General features: G+C 28.9%; 3 protein-coding genes across 3 annotated transcripts in view; 1 reads left to right on the forward strand and 2 right to left on the reverse strand.

Moving 5' to 3' along the window:
* LOC103578175 (uncharacterized) overlaps window positions 1-6,826 on the reverse strand; it is a 37,167-nt gene extending 30,341 nt beyond the window's left edge. The window contains exon 1 of the mRNA XM_008559158.3: window positions 5,540-6,826. Within this exon, the coding sequence (XP_008557380.1) occupies window positions 5,540-5,615 (76 nt within the window). The 5' untranslated portion in view covers window positions 5,616-6,826. The remainder of the gene's footprint in view (window positions 1-5,539) is intronic.
* A 5,207-nt stretch (window positions 6,827-12,033) lies between these two features.
* On the forward strand, window positions 12,034-13,593 carry LOC103578174 (glutaredoxin-related protein 5, mitochondrial). The gene is made up of 3 exons (XM_008559157.2): window positions 12,034-12,194; window positions 13,003-13,144; window positions 13,318-13,593. The coding sequence occupies exons 1-3, from the start codon at window positions 12,114-12,116 to the stop codon at window positions 13,500-13,502; spliced, it is 408 nt and encodes a 135-aa protein (XP_008557379.1). The 5' UTR covers window positions 12,034-12,113; the 3' UTR covers window positions 13,503-13,593.
* Window positions 13,512-17,723, reverse strand: LOC103578173 (uncharacterized). Its single transcript, XM_008559156.3, has 7 exons — window positions 17,075-17,723; window positions 16,829-17,005; window positions 15,988-16,331; window positions 15,761-15,907; window positions 14,376-14,624; window positions 14,013-14,284; window positions 13,512-13,939 (listed from the first exon to the last, which is right to left on the reverse strand). The coding sequence occupies exons 1-7, from the start codon at window positions 17,396-17,398 to the stop codon at window positions 13,614-13,616; spliced, it is 1,839 nt and encodes a 612-aa protein (XP_008557378.1). The 5' UTR covers window positions 17,399-17,723; the 3' UTR covers window positions 13,512-13,613.
* Window positions 17,724-18,428: the final 705 nt, after the last annotated feature.

Below are 18,428 nucleotides of genomic sequence, written 5' to 3' on the forward strand. Positions count from 1 at the left end.
TTTTATTTTATAAAAGGAACTCGACAATCGCTATATAGACAATAGTAAAAGAGAACAGATATATATATTTTTTTTTTATTTTAAATTGCTGTATTATGTAAATTTAATCAAATATACTTTTAAATAATTGTTTAAATTCTCTAACATTTAGAAAGTTTAAATTTATAAAATTCTTAAGTCTGCATAAAAAAAAAAAAACAATTAAAAATTTCTGTTAAATTAATTTTAAATTATTTGTCGTTAATTAAAAAAAAATATTTAAAAATTAATTAATGTAACAAATCGGAGGTATCTAATCTCTAATGTTTCAATAATAGTTTTACGATAAGAAAAACCTGATCGAGCATCGTCTATTACACGTTCTAAATATAAATTCATATATATTTGTGTATTATATTATTGCGAATTAGTAATTATTGCCGTATGACTTTAAACATCTTCCGCAATTTTTTTAAACGTCATATTTTAGTATACTATTTATATGTATATACACTTGAATTGTATGTACGTGTGGTGTATGTTGAATAAAATACAAAAAGTTATTTCGTAAGACCAATCGAGAGCGTTCTGGATGCATACACACGCGACAGTCTTGAGGTTCTATGTCGCGGAGTTCCGGTATTTTGAAATTCATTTGTTCTCTGACACTTTTACTTGGATTAAAAATAAATAAAACATTTAGACAAAACAATAAACACTCAAAAAATGAATTGGTTAAATTTAACTAACAAAAGTAATACCGTAAAAAAATATATATACAATAATATTTTATGAGTAAAATACTTTTGAGTTAAAAAAATATTATAAGAATCTGTGATATTGAATATTATTTTAAATGTTAATAAAAGCAATCTTTTAATGTCTTTTACTTTACGTTGAAGTTTATATATGTGTATATATGACATGACATATGTATTTATGAATATATAGATATAATGAATGTGTGTACTGTTGGTATCATCGTGTGCACTACAGAGAATGTAAGTATTGGAGGTGGTAAACAGCCTTGTCGGGCTCTACTTTCTATTACGTCAGGGTCTGGCTACGAGGATGAGGCCTTCGGGAAGGCTCTGTAGCATATTTAAACGTACCGTGCAAATCGTTTGTTACATTACGAAAAACAACGGTATAGTTCCTGTCGAAATAGTTGTAAAACTATCCTACGTATACAGAAAAATATCATTTTTTGAGGAAAGAAAAATTATGATCCAGATTTTAGCAGACAATTCAAAATTTACAAATTTTGTTTCCAATGATTTGAATTAAAAATAAAAAAACTAAAAATATGCACTTGTAGAAAATTAAAAAAACTACGTGTGCAATTTTTTAAAATATTATTTTTTTTTGTTGATTCGTCGAGTTTCAAAAAATTCAAAATTTAATAGACAGCTAACTTCTTGCCCCAAGAAAATTTTCGTTTTCAATTTATAATGGGGAAAATTTTTTAGGGCGAGTAAAAATTTTTTGCGCTAAGAAATCTTTTTTTTTTCTGTGCAGTTTTTCTATTTTATTTTTTTTATATATAATGTTTCTCTTGTACTAAATTTTATTCACCAATTGAATTCAAGTATATATACATATTTTTGTAATAGTAATTGTAGTAGCGAGATAAAAAAATTTGCAAATAAGCTTACACTTTCTCCTTTAAAAATACTTTGGTATAAATTTTATTTTTGTTAATTTTAATGATAAAAAATAATTTATTGTGAGTGTAAAAATAGTAATAGATTTAATGTTAAAAGTTTAAAATATGAAGCAATGTTTTAAATAAACTGTGGCTTACTATGAATATTTCTTTACAACAACAACACTAACAACAATAATAATAATAATAATAATAATAATGATGATGATAGAACTATATACTGTAGTAGAACCTACTTTCCTCTTTTATAATTTGTGCTGTGTATACTTTCTCGCATCGCCTGATAGAGTAAAAGATATGATGTCTAAAAGTATACTTTTGTACGATTGATATATTTTATTTAAATTTAAATATAAATATAAATAAAAATGTGATTTATATCATTGCGTTAAGAAAAAGAAAAAAGTTTAAATTTACTGTTATTTTCATATGAGGTAGACTGCTGTAAAAACGTTAATGAAGAAATAATGTAATTTTTAAAAATATAATTCGTAATAAAAAATAATTAATGAAAAAAAAAAAAAAAAAATCGATAAGACATTGTCATGTTATGATTATGAGAGTTGTTACTTGTGTGTATGGATATACATGGATGGATTATCAAAGTTGATCATTTAATGTATACTGAATACAAAAAGATAAGACCGAGTATATAATCAATACATACAGTTTTTGATGATGATAAGTTGGAATTAATAACCAGAATTTAAGCTGATTTTAAAATTACATTTATGGATTTTAAATATAATTTTATATTATTATTATTATTATTATTATTATTATTATTATTATTATTATTATTATTATTATCATTATTATTAATGGTCATAAAGTTAACAGATAATTAAAAATTTTCGGATTTTTTTTTTTCAACGAATCGATTTAAAAAAAAAAATAAAATAACAATTTGCACATCTAGAAAATTGAAAAATCTTTATGCGCAATTTTTTTAAATATTTTTTTTTTTTTGTAATTTATAGTTTTTGAAAAAATCTAAAAATTATTAAACTTCAGTATCATGATTATTAATAACCCTGAAGTTAGCAGACAATTAACGATTTTCGAATTTGCTTTTCAGAAAATCAATTGCAAAAAAATATAAAAATTAAAATATGCACCTGTAGAAAATTAAAAAATCTATCGGCGCAATTTTTTTAAAATATTTTTTTTTACAATTTGTATTTTAAAAAAAAAATCCAAAAATTATTAGACGGCAAACTTCAGTATCATGATTATTATTATTGTTAATTAAATAAATTAACTGGCGTGTATCGAAATTAATGTTAAAATTACTATAATTATTTTCATTCCTTAAAATTTTTTTAGCAATGAAATAAATTTGATATTTAATATATTCTGATGAAAAAATAATAAGAAAAATATTAACGACGCAATACAACGTTATAAAAAAAATTTAATGTAATTAATCAATAACTCGAAGCTATTTTTAGTGTCGATAAAATTTGTAACTCGGACGATTTTTTTTTATTAAAAAAATTTATAAACTAGAAATTGTATTGAAATAGATATTAATCATCTTAATAATTTTTTAATTATTACAATTAACGAATCAGTTAATGTTCGTTTTAATATTAAAATTCAATTTTACAGTTTACTGACCCTCAGTCTTAAGTAGACATAATATTTGAACAAAAAAAAAAAAAAAAAAAACAATAGTTGTTAGCAAGAAATTTTATGTAATTAATTAACATAAAGGTGATATTGAAAAAAAAAAGTATGAGGTAATTTAAATATAACCTTCGTATTTATAATTTTAAAAATTCGAAATCACATAATATTTAAAAATATATAAAACATGCAGAGTGTACTAAAACTCTTCCAGATGTTATAAGAGCAATATTTTTTTTTTCTTAGCGATCTCAAACAGTCGGTGAACGGCGCGACAGCGAAAGCGCCAGGTGAGAGACACAAAACTGTTTACTTGTCAGCAAAACGGAGTAAAGATAGAGATAGAGAAAAGAAGAGAAGAAAAAAAAAGAGCACGAGAGTTAACATTGTGGACGTTGCGGTCAGCAGGTGTTTTTTTTTTTCCTGATACCTCTACCCCACAACCCTTTCTAATACTAAGTACTTTTATCACTCATTTAAAACGATCTTCAATTAATTATCAATGTTTACTAAAATATATACAGACATAAATTATTTCTAGCATTGGCCAAGGTGATCTCTCCCTCCCTCACCTCTTACGCATTTAAAATTTTTAAATATATATACACAAGTCCTTTCTCTTTTTTATAAAACGCAACGTCTACATATATGTAGACACATAAAAAGTAAAGGTGCGCATCATAAATTCAACGCACCTCTATTCTATACCATTACAAGTTTAACTAAAGTAAAGTAAAGTCTCGATGGTATTGTAAGATAAAGATGGAGCAGAACGCGTGATCCTGAGTTAACATTCACATTATCGAGGGACACTCTCGCAACTTGTCTCTTATACTATTCCGCGATCTGACCTTCGTTCGCGACAACCAACGACCAATCTAACAATTAATTCCACTTAAACTCTACACTATTTTCTCACAATTATTTTTCTCACGATGATGCCGTACCGATTTTTTCAGTCAACTATAAAATAAAAAATTCAAATTTTACCCAATATCAAAAATACTAAAAAAAAATTCAGACATTTAATCTTACATAAAGAATAAAACTTTTGAAAAAATAAACATCTCAGTAAAAAAAAATTTATTGTAAACTGGGTTTATTGTTACAGTGATTCATGTTTAGTTATAATGTAATTGAATTCAATAATATTTCACGTACTTCTGTACATAATAAACAAGTATTAGGTGGCATTAATTTTTTTTTTTTTTATGTATCTCCTTCGTTCTTTAGAGGCGGAGACAATACAATAGGTCACACGGTTCGTTGGTCGTCTAGTCCTCGCGAAAGAATAACGCGTAGACGTCAACAAAATTCAACAGGTTGGTACGAGAGCGACCTCGAGATAGATGTTTGTATGACGTTTTTTTTATTTTATTTTATTTTTTATTGTTACTCCTTTTTAATTTACTAATATTAATATTATCATTATCACCAATAATTACGTATGAGGTATAATTATTTTAATGTAAAACCTAAATCAGACAATTAAAGTGTAATAAAATACTGACCGTAATGACAAATTTCCGGGAGTTAAAATTATATATATACATACATATGTTATATATGTGTACATATTTAATAAAGCAAATATTTGTTTAAAAAATTTAATTTAATCTAATATCAAGTAACGTTAGATTGTAATCTAATGTCACGATTTCACTTGTCGTTTTCACTTTCCCCTTTCGTGCTCGCGAGAAATTTATCCGAGGTCAGTGCGTCCCTAAACTATACAATGTAAAAAAAATATATTGTAATAATAATAATAATAATAATAATAATAATAATAATAATAATAAAAAATGAATGTCAATCTCTCCAGTTTTTTAGTATCAAAGTTTCTGAAGTCTTTTATATTATACCATAGTTTTTATCGTTCAATATCAATAGCTGACAGTAAAGTTAAGTGAACCAAGTAAAATGGTTCGTAATAGAGAGGTCACGCAAAATTTCAAGGGTCATGTCCTTTAGGATGGGTTAAAGGACGAGCGTTGGCAAAGCCAATTTACTATAGTAGCCTGTGTGTTGAGGACTTGTATTATATAGAATAAGTTATAAGAACGAGTGAGTGGGCGAGAAAATCCTTACTTAGTATTTTATTACGTAGTAGGTAGTGACGTATCGTCATCGCCATCGTATATATTATATATATGTATATGTATATGTATATGTGCCGGGGATAAAAGTGCAGACGAATAAAATAAAAAGGATTAACGAAATAATTAACAATAAATTAAAAAAAGGTAACTGAGGTCGTACACTCACCCTCAAGCAGGTGCCAGTCCTCGTCGAGTGAGGCCAATGCCTGCGCCTGATTGGCCTGCTGTTCAAAGTCGAGCATTCTATCGGCTCCTCAATAGTATTGTCTATATAACAATAATAATATATTATAATATTATAAATGTATCTTTAAGGAATTTATGACTTATCACATGCACTGTCACTCAAAGTCAATATAAATACAGGTATTTCAATATATATTTATAAAAGTGTATGAATTTAAAAAAATATTAATAAAAAAGCTCCACTCCGAACACTGACCACTGACCGACTTATATTTTTTCCCTTGGTCTCCTTTCAATCACAAATACCGTCCACAAATAAGTCGGTTTTGTTTCTAAATAACGCGCGGCTAAAGTCTATTCAATCCGTCGCGTTCGCGAGCTCGACAATAACAACAACCGTTACACAGCTAACAAGTCTCTCTCTACTCTTAAGTCTGCTCCTTCTTCAATACATTACACGTACATTAGTACATACATATATATTCTATGTCGTGGTATGTACGTATATATACATACACAATAACAAGTGTACTCCCACCACCACTTGTCCGTTATCCTCCCCCTCCTGGCGCACCTGTGCACATTCGAACGTGACGAACGACTAAGTGAAGGTAATATAATAATAAACAGTAAGTCAGTTAAAGTCAACACTTTGATCAACAAAATTTCCACTGTCAAACACTCATTGGTTTTTATCCACATTAACACAAATGTTTATGTGATCATTTATATCATGTTGATATTTATGGTAGCGGTAAAAAAAAAAATTTTATTTAATTTTTAAAAAGTTATGCGTATGAACTTAAGGTTTGTTCAAATAAGTTGGCCGGGTGATAAAAATATTAAATGGCGCGCAAGTTAAACTCTGATGAGCCGCGATTCGAACTCAATTAACTAAACCGGGTATCCGTCGCCGCGGCAAAGGTCGTTACCAATTCTTCGCGGTTCGCGGTACTCTGTGCTATGGGCTTGTGCTGCTGATGGTGGTGGTGGTGGTGCTGCTGGTAGACGATCAGAGTACAGAGTAGCATAGCCCACAGCATAGCATAGAGTAGTCCAACCAAGTAAAGTCTACTACTATACTCTACCTCTCGTTGTGTCCTATCCCCCCACTCATACATACTCACACTCGCCGCGCCGTCGCGATCATGCGTCTCACTCCCGTTACCGTCTGTTCATCATCATCAGCCTCCTACATACATACATACATACATATGCAACACCCACATTTATGCATACAACCTACAGTAAACTCTACTATACACTGGCTGCCACTATATTACGATTTGGTTCCCCGCTAGTTGCCATACAGTACACATACACTGACGTATAAGCTATACTGTCTCAACCCACCCCCACCCGTCCCCTCAGTTCTCTCTCTGCTCAATCTAACACTCGGCGTGTGCCGCTACGTCACGGGTTTGAGTTTTCCCCGATGACGTAACGGTGACGCGGGAAAAAACGTCATTGACACGAGCCAGAGTTATCACGTCACACGTGTTAAATATATATTCATTTAAATACTTCAATACATATATTTTTTACCCATTATTTTATTTGAACAAAACTCGATTAAAAATATTAATAATAATCGAGTTTTTGATTATTGTTACTACATTATACTTTGCAGGCATATTATTTCTTAGTGTGGTGTCGACATGCTTTGCAACTGATTTCTGATATGTATATATATACAAATATATAAGTTGCTTCAGAGAATATCCCCCTCCCCTGGTGACCTCCATGCCCTCTCTCATCGGCTTGCAGTCTCTGCAAGTTTTTCCATCTCACTTTAGTACACATAATAAATTTATGTATGGCTATCTCTGTCGCTCTTGTTGCATCTATTTTATCCTATTCTATTTAACGCAATGTCGAGATCGCTCGGTCCTTGTCCTTTCCCATTGCGCGCGACCTCTTGTTCCTCCTCGCAAGCGGCAACCGGCAACATACACTCTATACACTGACTAAAACTCACATCGGCTGATATATCCGACGTTAATGCAACATAACACACAACGTCGCTGCTCGCAGTTATTCGCTGGTTGCTTGGTCACAGCCACGCGAGTTGTTACCGACAACGTGCCGACTCTGAGTGTGTGGCCCCTGCTTATATTCTCTACACTTCTTCTTCTTCTTTCTCTTCTTATATATATATACATACATGTGCACACATTTTACATACTTGATTCCGTACTTGTGCGTTTTGTTTTCTCTCCATCTTGGTCGCACTTACAAACGATCCGACTCAACATTTCACGCTTTTTGTAATACCGCGCTTTTATATTCCCCTATATCACAACACATCTCCAAACAACCAATCCATATACATTATATACATACATACATACATACATACATATATCCATATAAACAAATACATGATCAACACACATTCGTCTTTCTCCCACAAATATGTTCACAGTCTGATACTTGCTCTTTTCTTATTCCATATCACCTCCCGCTTATTTCTTTGTCTTTAAAACCATTTATTTGTCTTTATCACTCGCTTATCCTCTGTTATTCAACCCTCTTTTCTTTATATTACCTCTCTCTATACTTATGTATACAACTCTCCGTTAAGACGATGACGACTATGGTTAATAAGTAGCTTCCTTCAACCGTTGCAATCCTTTAGCTTACCCGCGTCTCTTCTTTACATTGTAATTATAATCACCGTATAAATTTCGCCATTACTACATTACATATATATACTTATTTATTAAAACTAACAAAAATAATATAACTCATCCTAAATTTAATGTTTCGCTCGTCAGACAGATCCATTTATCTCGCGATTAAAATCTTAATCGGCATACAAATGTTTTGACAAAAGTGACATCTTTTAAAAAATATGTTTAAACCCAGAGAACGCAAGATTCCTATCCAGAAATATATAAAAAACAAAATGTTTGCAGAGCAATCGGCGGAATATTTAGTGAGTGTACAATCGTTATATATATATATGACGAAATAAATGTTTTCATATGATATACATTTATAAATATAGACAGTATGTATATATAAAGTACGCAGATTCAGTTGTATTGCGTGTGATATGAGTGGGAGTAAGGAACAGAACAACGGAGTGCAAGAAGCCACGTCGCGTGCTATCCTCGTTCTTCGGCTGTAGCCCTCCTTCACCTCAGCCTACCCCTCGTCAGTTCATGCTCTCTTTTTCTTTTTATTTATCTTTTTCTTCTTCCCAATCCACCATGCTATCCAATCTCATTCGCGGCCCTGATGGCTCGCGCGCATCGCATCGTCGTTTGTGTACTTCCTCTCTTGCCCCGCGAGTCCCGCGTAGCAGTTCAACCGATCCTCCCGTATCCCTCTTTCGTCGTCACCCGCGCTACGCTACCTTGCGGCGTCCCTCTTTCACTCTTGGCGCGTGCCCCTGCCCCTTTCAGTCCTTCGACTATAATACATACATACATATATATTTCTTTATCTTTCTCTTACTTTACCTCTTACTCTTTCATTGTTTTTTAACTTTTTCTCTTACTTACTTACTTACTCCCTCCTTCCCACTTTAAATGCGCTCTTTTACTCAACATTCAACGTCTTTCTTGCTGGACTGTCAGCAGAGTGCAGGTTAGAGACAGAGTCAGTCTACGTATTATGTATACATATATATACATATATACATACCTCGTCGCCATCAGCACGGGTTAGGGGAAAAAAGGAGGGCCCTCCTCGTCTCGGTTACTCCGCGCGTAAGCCGCGCGCGCATACCATCCCAGATGCTTCACTTGGTTCCGTACTTCTTTTGCGGATTCATATACCCACATACATACATATATGTATATATAAGTATCCGTACTTAATATAATGTATTGTAAGACTTGTCTCTGTTCACAAAACATGTCCATGTGCATGCCCTTTGTAGCAAGTCCGCTTACTCCGGATCATTGAACAAGAATAAATATAAAATTACTTAAATATTAAAATTTTTACTCTAGATAAAATAAGTTTTTATAATTATCTTCATCTGTGATTTTAAAAACACGTCATACGATTTATCTTTACGTCAACTAAACATTATTTCGTATTGTTCTATCGATATTTTTTATTTGCTCTGTCATTCTGATGACAGTTAGTTGGTTCAAGGTTTTAAAAAAAGATAAACCAAAATAGGTGACTCAAATATTTGTTTACGATTATACGTTCTCTAAGCAAAGGTATTTTTTGACTAACGTGGTTTATCTTAACAAACTTTTGTTTAATGCCTAAAACTTTCTATTATTTATGACCTTCATAAAACTTTTCTTAGATTTTCAACACAACAATTATAATAACAATAACAACAATTCTAATTTAAATTATAAATACACATACTGTACAGCTCGCAACAAATAAATAAATAATGTAAATAGTAACTCTGTTAAGATTGCTTTAAAAATTAAAGCTAAATTATTTATTTACTTATTTTTCATGATTTCAACGACTGCTGAGTAATCAATGATACAGAAGTATGTTGCACGTGTGTATAAATGTTGTTACAAGTAGAATATGATAAAAAAAAAAATATATATATATAATGAAAAATTAAATATTGTATAATTCTAGGTATAGATCTGCTATTAGAGTTGCATCAACTCGATACAAGTAAAGACTAAAGAGGATTTTGTAATAAAAAAAAAAATGATAGACAAAGATGGAGACAGAGTTTGAACTAACGATAATGAGAAGTTGGAGTAATAAATATTATTACTAGTTTGCATTTCCGGGAGCCTTCTCTAAGAAGGTTGGGTCAGTATTGCCTGCCTATACTTCTTGCTTGTCTGTATCTAGTTTTGTATTTAATCTATCCATGTATAGTAAGTACTCTTACAACTTTACGAGTCGATTTTAGTTATTCATCATCTTATACTCGAATAATTTATTAGTTAACATGCAGGTCACATATTTATGCCCATGTATAGATAAATATTTATCACCGTTAAACATTTAGCATGCGTTAAATATTCAAAATTATGATATTAATAAATATAATATATGGGTTTTTGATACTTACTGTTACTGCGATTTATTTAAAAATTTAAAAGAATGTTGATACATTAATATGATATCGATCAAGCGCATAATATCGCTGTTGTCAGCTGCCAGATTGGATATTGTGACGTATTATCGACATTGACATGTTTGTAAATGGTGCTTGTTGCGCCATCAAAGTATTTCTTTTTTTGTAAATAAATCCCCGGTACTGTACGTACATTTGTATTACATATATGTATATGTATATATATGCATTTGTCCTGTAAACATATACATGGATATTTATATATATTGTGCGTTTTATACTTTACTTGAAAGTAGATAAGACTTATTATTGTATATATATGTATATTTTTTTTTATGAATGTATATATTAATTATTTATTATTTTGTTCATTGTAATAATAAAATAATTACTTAAGATCATGATGAAATTATGAGTAGATTTAATTATTTTAATTTTTATAAATTATTGAGTATTAATTATAATAAAAATAAACTGTCAGTTTTATTTTAAATTTAATATTTTTAATGGATAATTTTAATAATGTGTTTATTTAATAATATATATTAAGTTATGTTAAGTTAATAAAATTTTTTAAGTTTTAGACTCATTGAAATTGATAAGATAACAAAACATATGATTATATACTCATTACTTGTATAATAAATTTAAATTTAATTTATTATCGACTCAGTGCATTATTATCGAGATTTTTTTCTAGTAGTATCGATTTTTATGTTTGTATTAGGTTGGTATTTATTTAATACACATATATGTATGAAAATTTATTATGTATTGAAAATTTTCGATTATCGAATCGATCTTCTCGACTCGATTGTCTGAGCGCGTGCTTTCAAATTATTAAAATTTCATTGGAATTTTATATTTATTTATGTTATATAAATATAAGAATATATATAAGTAATTGAATTTATTATAATTACCTCAAGTCATTGAATTATTTCTGTATGACATTTTTAAAAATTTAAACGTTTTTAAAAAATTTTATCTGGGTCCCGATTTCTTTGTGCTAAATTTTAATATTTTTAAAACGCAATTATTTTTTTATATATATTCTTAAGCATTGTAATTGCGAAATATATATACTTGAGCTCAAAGAGTCATTGCAATTTATTTTTATCTGCGTAAATAACATTCTGGCATCAAACGCCATCAGACGGTAGAAAAATAAACTTATTTCGGGTGACATGATCAGCTGTCACTTTAAATATTTAAAATAAATTACTTACATGATATAATTTTATTGAATAATCGTTATTAATAAATAATTACAGATTAATTAAAGAGCTAATTACTCAGTACTAACTCGATAGTTACTTTTTTTTCAGAAGATACGAAAGAATGAATATCGGTAAGACAGTTTGGTTCAGCGGCAGCGCCATCTGCTGGAACAATTATTTAAACAGCTGGTGAACAGTCATTTATATTAATATTTATTATTATTATTATTTTCATTTAAATAACCATACGGTCATAACCTTTATCGGAAATAAAAAGTTATTTCATAGATTTTTTTATTTAAAATAAAAAAATGATTGGAATTACCGGAAGACTGGCGTTAATTGCTCGAGGGTTTGCGACAAGTGTCAAAGATATTCCTAATTTAGTAAAAGTAAGTTTAAAAATTTTTTTTTAAAACATGAACTTGAAGCTTGCGGATAATGAATAATTTTCAAATTTTTTTTTTTAACAATTAAATTTGAATCATACTGAAGTGAAGCTAAAGCATGAAGCAATTTATAAATTTTAAAATAATTAAATTTTAAAAAATGCGCGTACTGATTTTTTATTAATCTAAATACGCATTTTTTTATTTTTATTCTATTTTAATTTTCTTTATTTCAAAATTTTCAAAAATGCCACTTGTCAGTAACATGAAGTTAACAGACAATTAACAATTTTTTGTTTTTTTTTTTTTTTAAACTAAATGACAAAAAGTAAAAATATGCGCATGTAGAAAATTTAAAAAACTACTAGTGCAATTTTAAAAATATTTTTTTTTTATAATTTATCATTTTCAAAAAAACCAAAAATTTTTAGACCTCGGCTAACTTCAGTATCTAAAATTTGAATAAAAAAAATTAAACATATGCACATACAGAAAAGGAAAAAAAAACTATAGATGCTTTTTGTAAAAATAGTTTTACTTCTCTAATTTCGCGTTTTGAATAAAAATTTAAAAATTACTAGACGTCGGTTAAGTCCAATAATTTTAAGACTCTTTTTTAAACAATAAATTACAAAAAAAAATATTTGAAAAAATTGCACTTATAGTTTGTTAAATTTTCTACATGTGCATATTTTTTATTTTTTTATAAATTGACTTGTTGACAAAAAATTCGAAAATTGTTAATCGTCTGCTAGTTTGAAGATCATTAATTTTATTACTGCATTTATTTAAATAATTATATTTTTTTTAGCAAAACAAGGTGGTGGTTTTTATGAAAGGAGTACCAGAAGAACCTAGATGTGGATTTAGCAATGCTGTTGTTCAAATATTACGTATGCATGGAGTCAAATATGATGCACATGACGTATTAGCAAGTGATGAACTCCGACAAGGTAAATTTTGAGTAAACAATTTAAAAAATACTTGTAATTAAATAAAAATATCCATTTTTTTATTTATAAACTTTCCAAATTTTTATAATAAATACCACTATAAAAATATATGTCAGAAATATATATATGATATAAGGGTCATGTAATATAATTAAAATTATTAAACTTTTTAGGTGTAAAAGACTTTTCAAACTGGCCAACAATACCCCAAGTTTTTATAAACGGAGAATTTGTTGGTGGCTGTGACATTTTGCTTCAAATGCACCAGAACGGTGAACTTATTGAAGAATTAAAAAAAGCTGGTATAACAAGCGCTCTTTTAACAAAAAACAATGCCGATAACGCACCGAAAAAGTAATTAAAAGAACCCAACTATTAACGGATTTGTAAATAATTTTCAATTCTATAAACTAGTCTCGTTTTGTTAATAAAAAATATTTAAAAATCCACATGATGATTTAAAAAAAAATCATAATTTCTGCAACTCTCGACGTAAAATTTTACCCGCAGCACTTTTTGGAATTTTATCAATTACAACAACGTGACCAAGTTGTTTGTATTTAGAAACACGTTTAGCAACGTAATCCTTTACTTCTTGCTCATCAATTATCATATTTGTTTTTGGAACTATAAAAGCTTTTGGAATTTCCCCGTATCTTTCATGCGGCACTCCTATAACTGCAGCATCAGCTATTTTTTCGTGACCCTGAATAATATCTTCCAGTTCCGCGGGTGCTACCTGATAACCTTGAACTTTAATCAACTCTTTTAGCCGCCCTCGTATGTACAAATGTCCTTCAATCAATAAATTTTATTATTTAAATCTCATTAACCATTCATTAAATCAAAAATTTAAATCAAAGATTACCTTCATCATCAACTGAACCCAGATCTCCAGTCTTAAACCAATCGCCTTCCATGCAATCAGCTGTAGCCTTAGGATTTTTAAAATATCCTTTCATGACTTGCGGACCTCGTACAAAAATTTCTCCCGTTTCATTTACTCCTAAATTTTTTCCTTTATTATTTTCTTCATGTCCAACAATACGTACTTGAGTATTTGGAACTAAAAATCCTGATGATTCAATCGGTGCCCTTTTACTTTTACATATCGCCGGGGAAGTTTCTGTTAGACCGTATCTAAAAATAACATTTTACTATTGCATTATTTATTTGCCTTTTAATAAATTATCATATGTACGTATGTTGATATATTAATGAGTTTGATTACCCTTGGGTAAAGTTTATATGAGGACCAGCGCGATTTAAAAATTTAGCAATAACTTCTTCGCCAGTTGGTGCCGCACCGCTCATTATTAATTTTACTCTCTCCAAATGACGGGTTGTAAATCTGTCATCATTTGCCAACATTTGAACAATAGGTGGTGCAATATACAGTATTGTTATTTTATGTTTTTCGAAAACATCCAATAGTGCTGTAGATGAAAATTGCGGCATGCATATTATTTTCGCTCCTAGACTAAATTTTAATTATTTTTAATTAAACATTAATTCTAAAAATGATATCTGGCAGCCAGAATGAAAGGTAGATTTTTCTAAAGACCAAAATTTTTAACTATAAAAGCAGTAAAATTCATCAGTTATTAATCGTTGAAATCAAATTTGATAATTTTGATTTTGTTCAAATTTTCAAGGCTATCAAATGAGAGGAAGGAACAAAACCATTTAGTTTAAGCACAAAAATAAACGATTATTGAACAAACTTCAAGAAACTTTTTACAGAAATTCTCTATAAGTTTTAGTTTTAAAGTTATATGATAAAGGTACCATTTGTGGCCACATCTATTTTTGGACATTTAATACTTCATTTTAATTAATAAAAAAGTAAAATAAAATTTTTATATAGTGTGATAAAAATATCCTCATACATTTGAAAAATTAATTACGTCATTGCGTTTTACAAATTATTTTATTTAAATTTTTCCAGTTTCCAAAACTGGCCAAAAACGGAACCTTTACCCTAAACTTTAATTCAAAAAAATTTCAAACAGCCATAACTTCTAAACTAATCAACCGATTTAGCTCATTTTCAAACTAAATTAAGATATTTATCTGTAGAATAAGTGTAGAAAATTTCATGAGGATGCGATACGAATTTGTCCCTTTTCTGGGTAAATCTCATAATTGCAAAATTAGATTTTTTTCAAAAATCGGTCAAAACATCTATTCTGTTACACGCGCGTTAATGAAAATATTATAATTAAAGTCTCTCGAACATTCTGTTATAATTTTTACAATTTGAAGCTTTTTTACGCAATAGCAATACTAAATAATGTTTTTCATTCATAATTTTAATTATGAAAAAAATTTAGTTACGAAGTTTATCCAGAAAGAGGACGAATTGTAAGCACTATCGTGATAACAAGGCTGCTTATATCAAGTATATATATATATATATATATATATATATATATATATATATATATATATATATATATATATATATATATATATATATAAATTTTTAATGAGCGGAATTTTTGGAATCTACTCGACTAATTATGATGTTACGGCAAATTTCCTTGAGAAATCGATCATGAGGACAAACACAATAAGTTTTAGAAAAATCTACCTGATAAAATAAATAATAAATACCTAAGATAATTAGCCAAACAAATAACTAATCCATAAATATGATACAGAGGTAAAAATACAGGCAGCACTTCTTGATGATCACCAATTGCTTCTTCAGATGTCGTCAACTCTTTAACACGTACTTGGAATATATTTGCGACAATATTTCTAAAACATATTTATTTATTTTAGACAGTGCGTTTGATAATGGTCTTACTAAAATTTAAATGAGTAATTATTCAGTAAACCTGTGAGTTAATTCAACGCCTTTAGGTAATCCAGTAGTTCCACTGGAGTATGGTAAAATAACTGTATCAGTTTCAGTATTTTGTTCGGTTCTTTGTCCCGTTTTTTCAAACTCTTCAATACCCTTTCCGATAAAATCTTTGAAGTTTATACAGCCCTCCGGTATTGGGGTAGAGGTAATGCCATCTTCAATTACAATCACTGGCAAACGAATCGACGAGTTTCCATTAATACTCTCAGCAACAATTGGATACTTTGAAGTCAATGTTATTACAGCTACGGCTTCCGAATTCTCCAATTGTTTTTTCATTTCATTAGCAGTGTATGCTGGGTTTATCAACGTTAACTATTCATATATGTATTCATTATAATTATTAATTTAATTTAAATGTCAATGAATTTAAATTAATATGAATTCTTTTTTTTTATTCTAAAGTTCCAGTAGGGTAAAAAAATACATTAAAATTTGAGTCAATATCAAGTACTTTCTGATTGCAATTTTCTGTTTAATTAACAAAAGTAAAATTTTTAATTAGTAAGAAATTTTATAGCTCATTAACCAAACAATTTACAAAAATTTCCATTACTTAGTTTTGTAAAAAATTAAACGCTCTTCAAAAAAAAATATGAATTTTTTATAACTCCTTCAAAAATTATTTCACGTTAAAGTTTAAATCTAAATTTTTTTTTTTGAATATTAATTAAATGGAAAATGAAAAATTGCAATTAGTAAGTTGATATTAATATTAAAAATTTAATTTTAACGCGTCTTTTTTTTTACCCTGTAACTTTAGATTAAAAAAAAAAATAGATTTTTTAAAATCAATCTAATAAATATTTTACCCGAACTCCAGCTTCACTGGCCCCCATTACAATTATTGCATATTCTGGTACATTAGTAAGCACTACAGCGACTGTATCACCAGGTCGTAGATTATTTTTTCTCAAGGACGTTGCAAATTTTCCGCTTAATTTTCTTAATTCACCGTACGTGTAAGATCTTCCAGTGACTGCGCATACCTAGAAATTAAAATTTAATCATAAAATAATTATACTACTACTATTATTATTTCAGAGTCTTAATTTTACCAAAGCAGTTTTATTCCACCATTTATCGACATTTTTCCAAACACACTGGTGTAAAAATAAACCTTGAAAACCATCAACATCCGGAATAATGCTCTTGAAGATATTATTATCATCAACAATTGGTCTTTTATTTTGAATATTCGTATAGTTTGAGTAGTTACGAACGCTCCAATTGGCATGATTAAAACTATTGGTAAACCCAGAAACTTTAATGGCATTAAGTTTAACACTACGTGATAATGAAGCTCGATTGAGCGGTGAGGAAGAAATAATTATTAATTTATTTAGCACTTTGTTACTAAAAGGACAACATAAGCGTGACATTATTAATGTTAATTTGTTAATCCAACTAAAGTCCGTGGACAAAAAACAACTCTTATGTCACATATTGGCCATTAATATTATTTATTATTCGTAAATAAGTGCAAGAGATATGCAGTTCTTATCAACTGCAGTTCTTGGTAAGAAATCTTTCATCCAGATGTCTCTACATGAATCTCATCAGATCATTATTTATAAATGTATGTAATACACAATAATTTACTTGTTTATTAAAAATAATTAGCCAAGTTAGAGAATCGATAAAAGTGTTTACATGACCTAGAACTATTTTATGAGATAAAAAAGGAAAATTATGGCTAAAAATATATCAAACTAATAATAGATGAAATAAAAAGTTGAAGAAATAAAACATTTTTTTTTTTTTAGTTTTTAAAAATAAATGCTTGGACACTCGGTCAAATTATAATGTTATGTAACTTTTAAAAGTATATATCATATCTACGATATATTGAATTCAAATGTCGTCTGGCGATGTTGGAACTTTTGCCGAGGGACTCATCAGTCACTCAATATACACACGTGACTAATTAATATAGATCTAACTGAACAGTTGGGACACCGTTTCACAATTATCGTTCCAGAGTATAAATACACTGATGGTACATACGTGCATCCGTAAACTCGATGTATGGACAAGCGATAAAGAATCGCTAAAGTTTTATGTACTATTATATACAGAGATAATATATTTTCATTGCTGTCATTACTGGAAATTTACAATATCAGTTATAATTTATAATCATCATTAATCATTACGAAAAATTGCTTAATTAATTACCAATTTTTTTAAATAATTAACCGGAAAAAAAATCGACTAATTTCGCTACACAATTTCCAGTCTTATATATTATTATAATTTTTTTTGGACAAGGTTGTGATAAAAAACTATCCATATATTTATTTATACATACATTAAGATAATTATACTGTCATCAACTTTTTCTTTTATTTTTTTATTCTCTTTAACATCCAGGAAGAAATCACAAAATTTGTCTTAACTGTAAGAATTAGG

Source organism: Microplitis demolitor, chromosome 4, assembly GCF_026212275.2.
Source record: "Microplitis demolitor isolate Queensland-Clemson2020A chromosome 4, iyMicDemo2.1a, whole genome shotgun sequence".
Lineage (NCBI taxonomy): Eukaryota > Metazoa > Arthropoda > Insecta > Hymenoptera > Braconidae > Microplitis > Microplitis demolitor.

What these genes read in the sequence shown, in the direction of transcription:
- LOC103578173 (XM_008559156.3), bottom strand. Translation starts at nt 17,398, where the DNA reads ATGTCACGCTTATGTTGTCCTTTTAGTAACAAAGTGCTAAATAAATTA. An exon ending in CCAGTGAAGCTGGAGTTCGG is followed by an intron (nt 16,332 to 16,828) that starts GTAAAATATTTA and finishes ATATATGAATAG; the next exon opens with TTAACGTTGATAAACCCAGC. An exon ending in GGCGTTGAATTAACTCACAG is followed by an intron (nt 15,908 to 15,987) that starts GTTTACTGAATA and finishes AATATGTTTTAG; the next exon opens with AAATATTGTCGCAAATATAT.
- LOC103578174 (XM_008559157.2), top strand. Translation starts at nt 12,114, where the DNA reads ATGATTGGAATTACCGGAAGACTGGCGTTAATTGCTCGAGGGTTTGCG. An exon ending in ATATTCCTAATTTAGTAAAA is followed by an intron (nt 12,195 to 13,002) that starts GTAAGTTTAAAA and finishes TATTTTTTTTAG; the next exon opens with CAAAACAAGGTGGTGGTTTT. An exon ending in AAGTGATGAACTCCGACAAG is followed by an intron (nt 13,145 to 13,317) that starts GTAAATTTTGAG and finishes TAAACTTTTTAG; the next exon opens with GTGTAAAAGACTTTTCAAAC.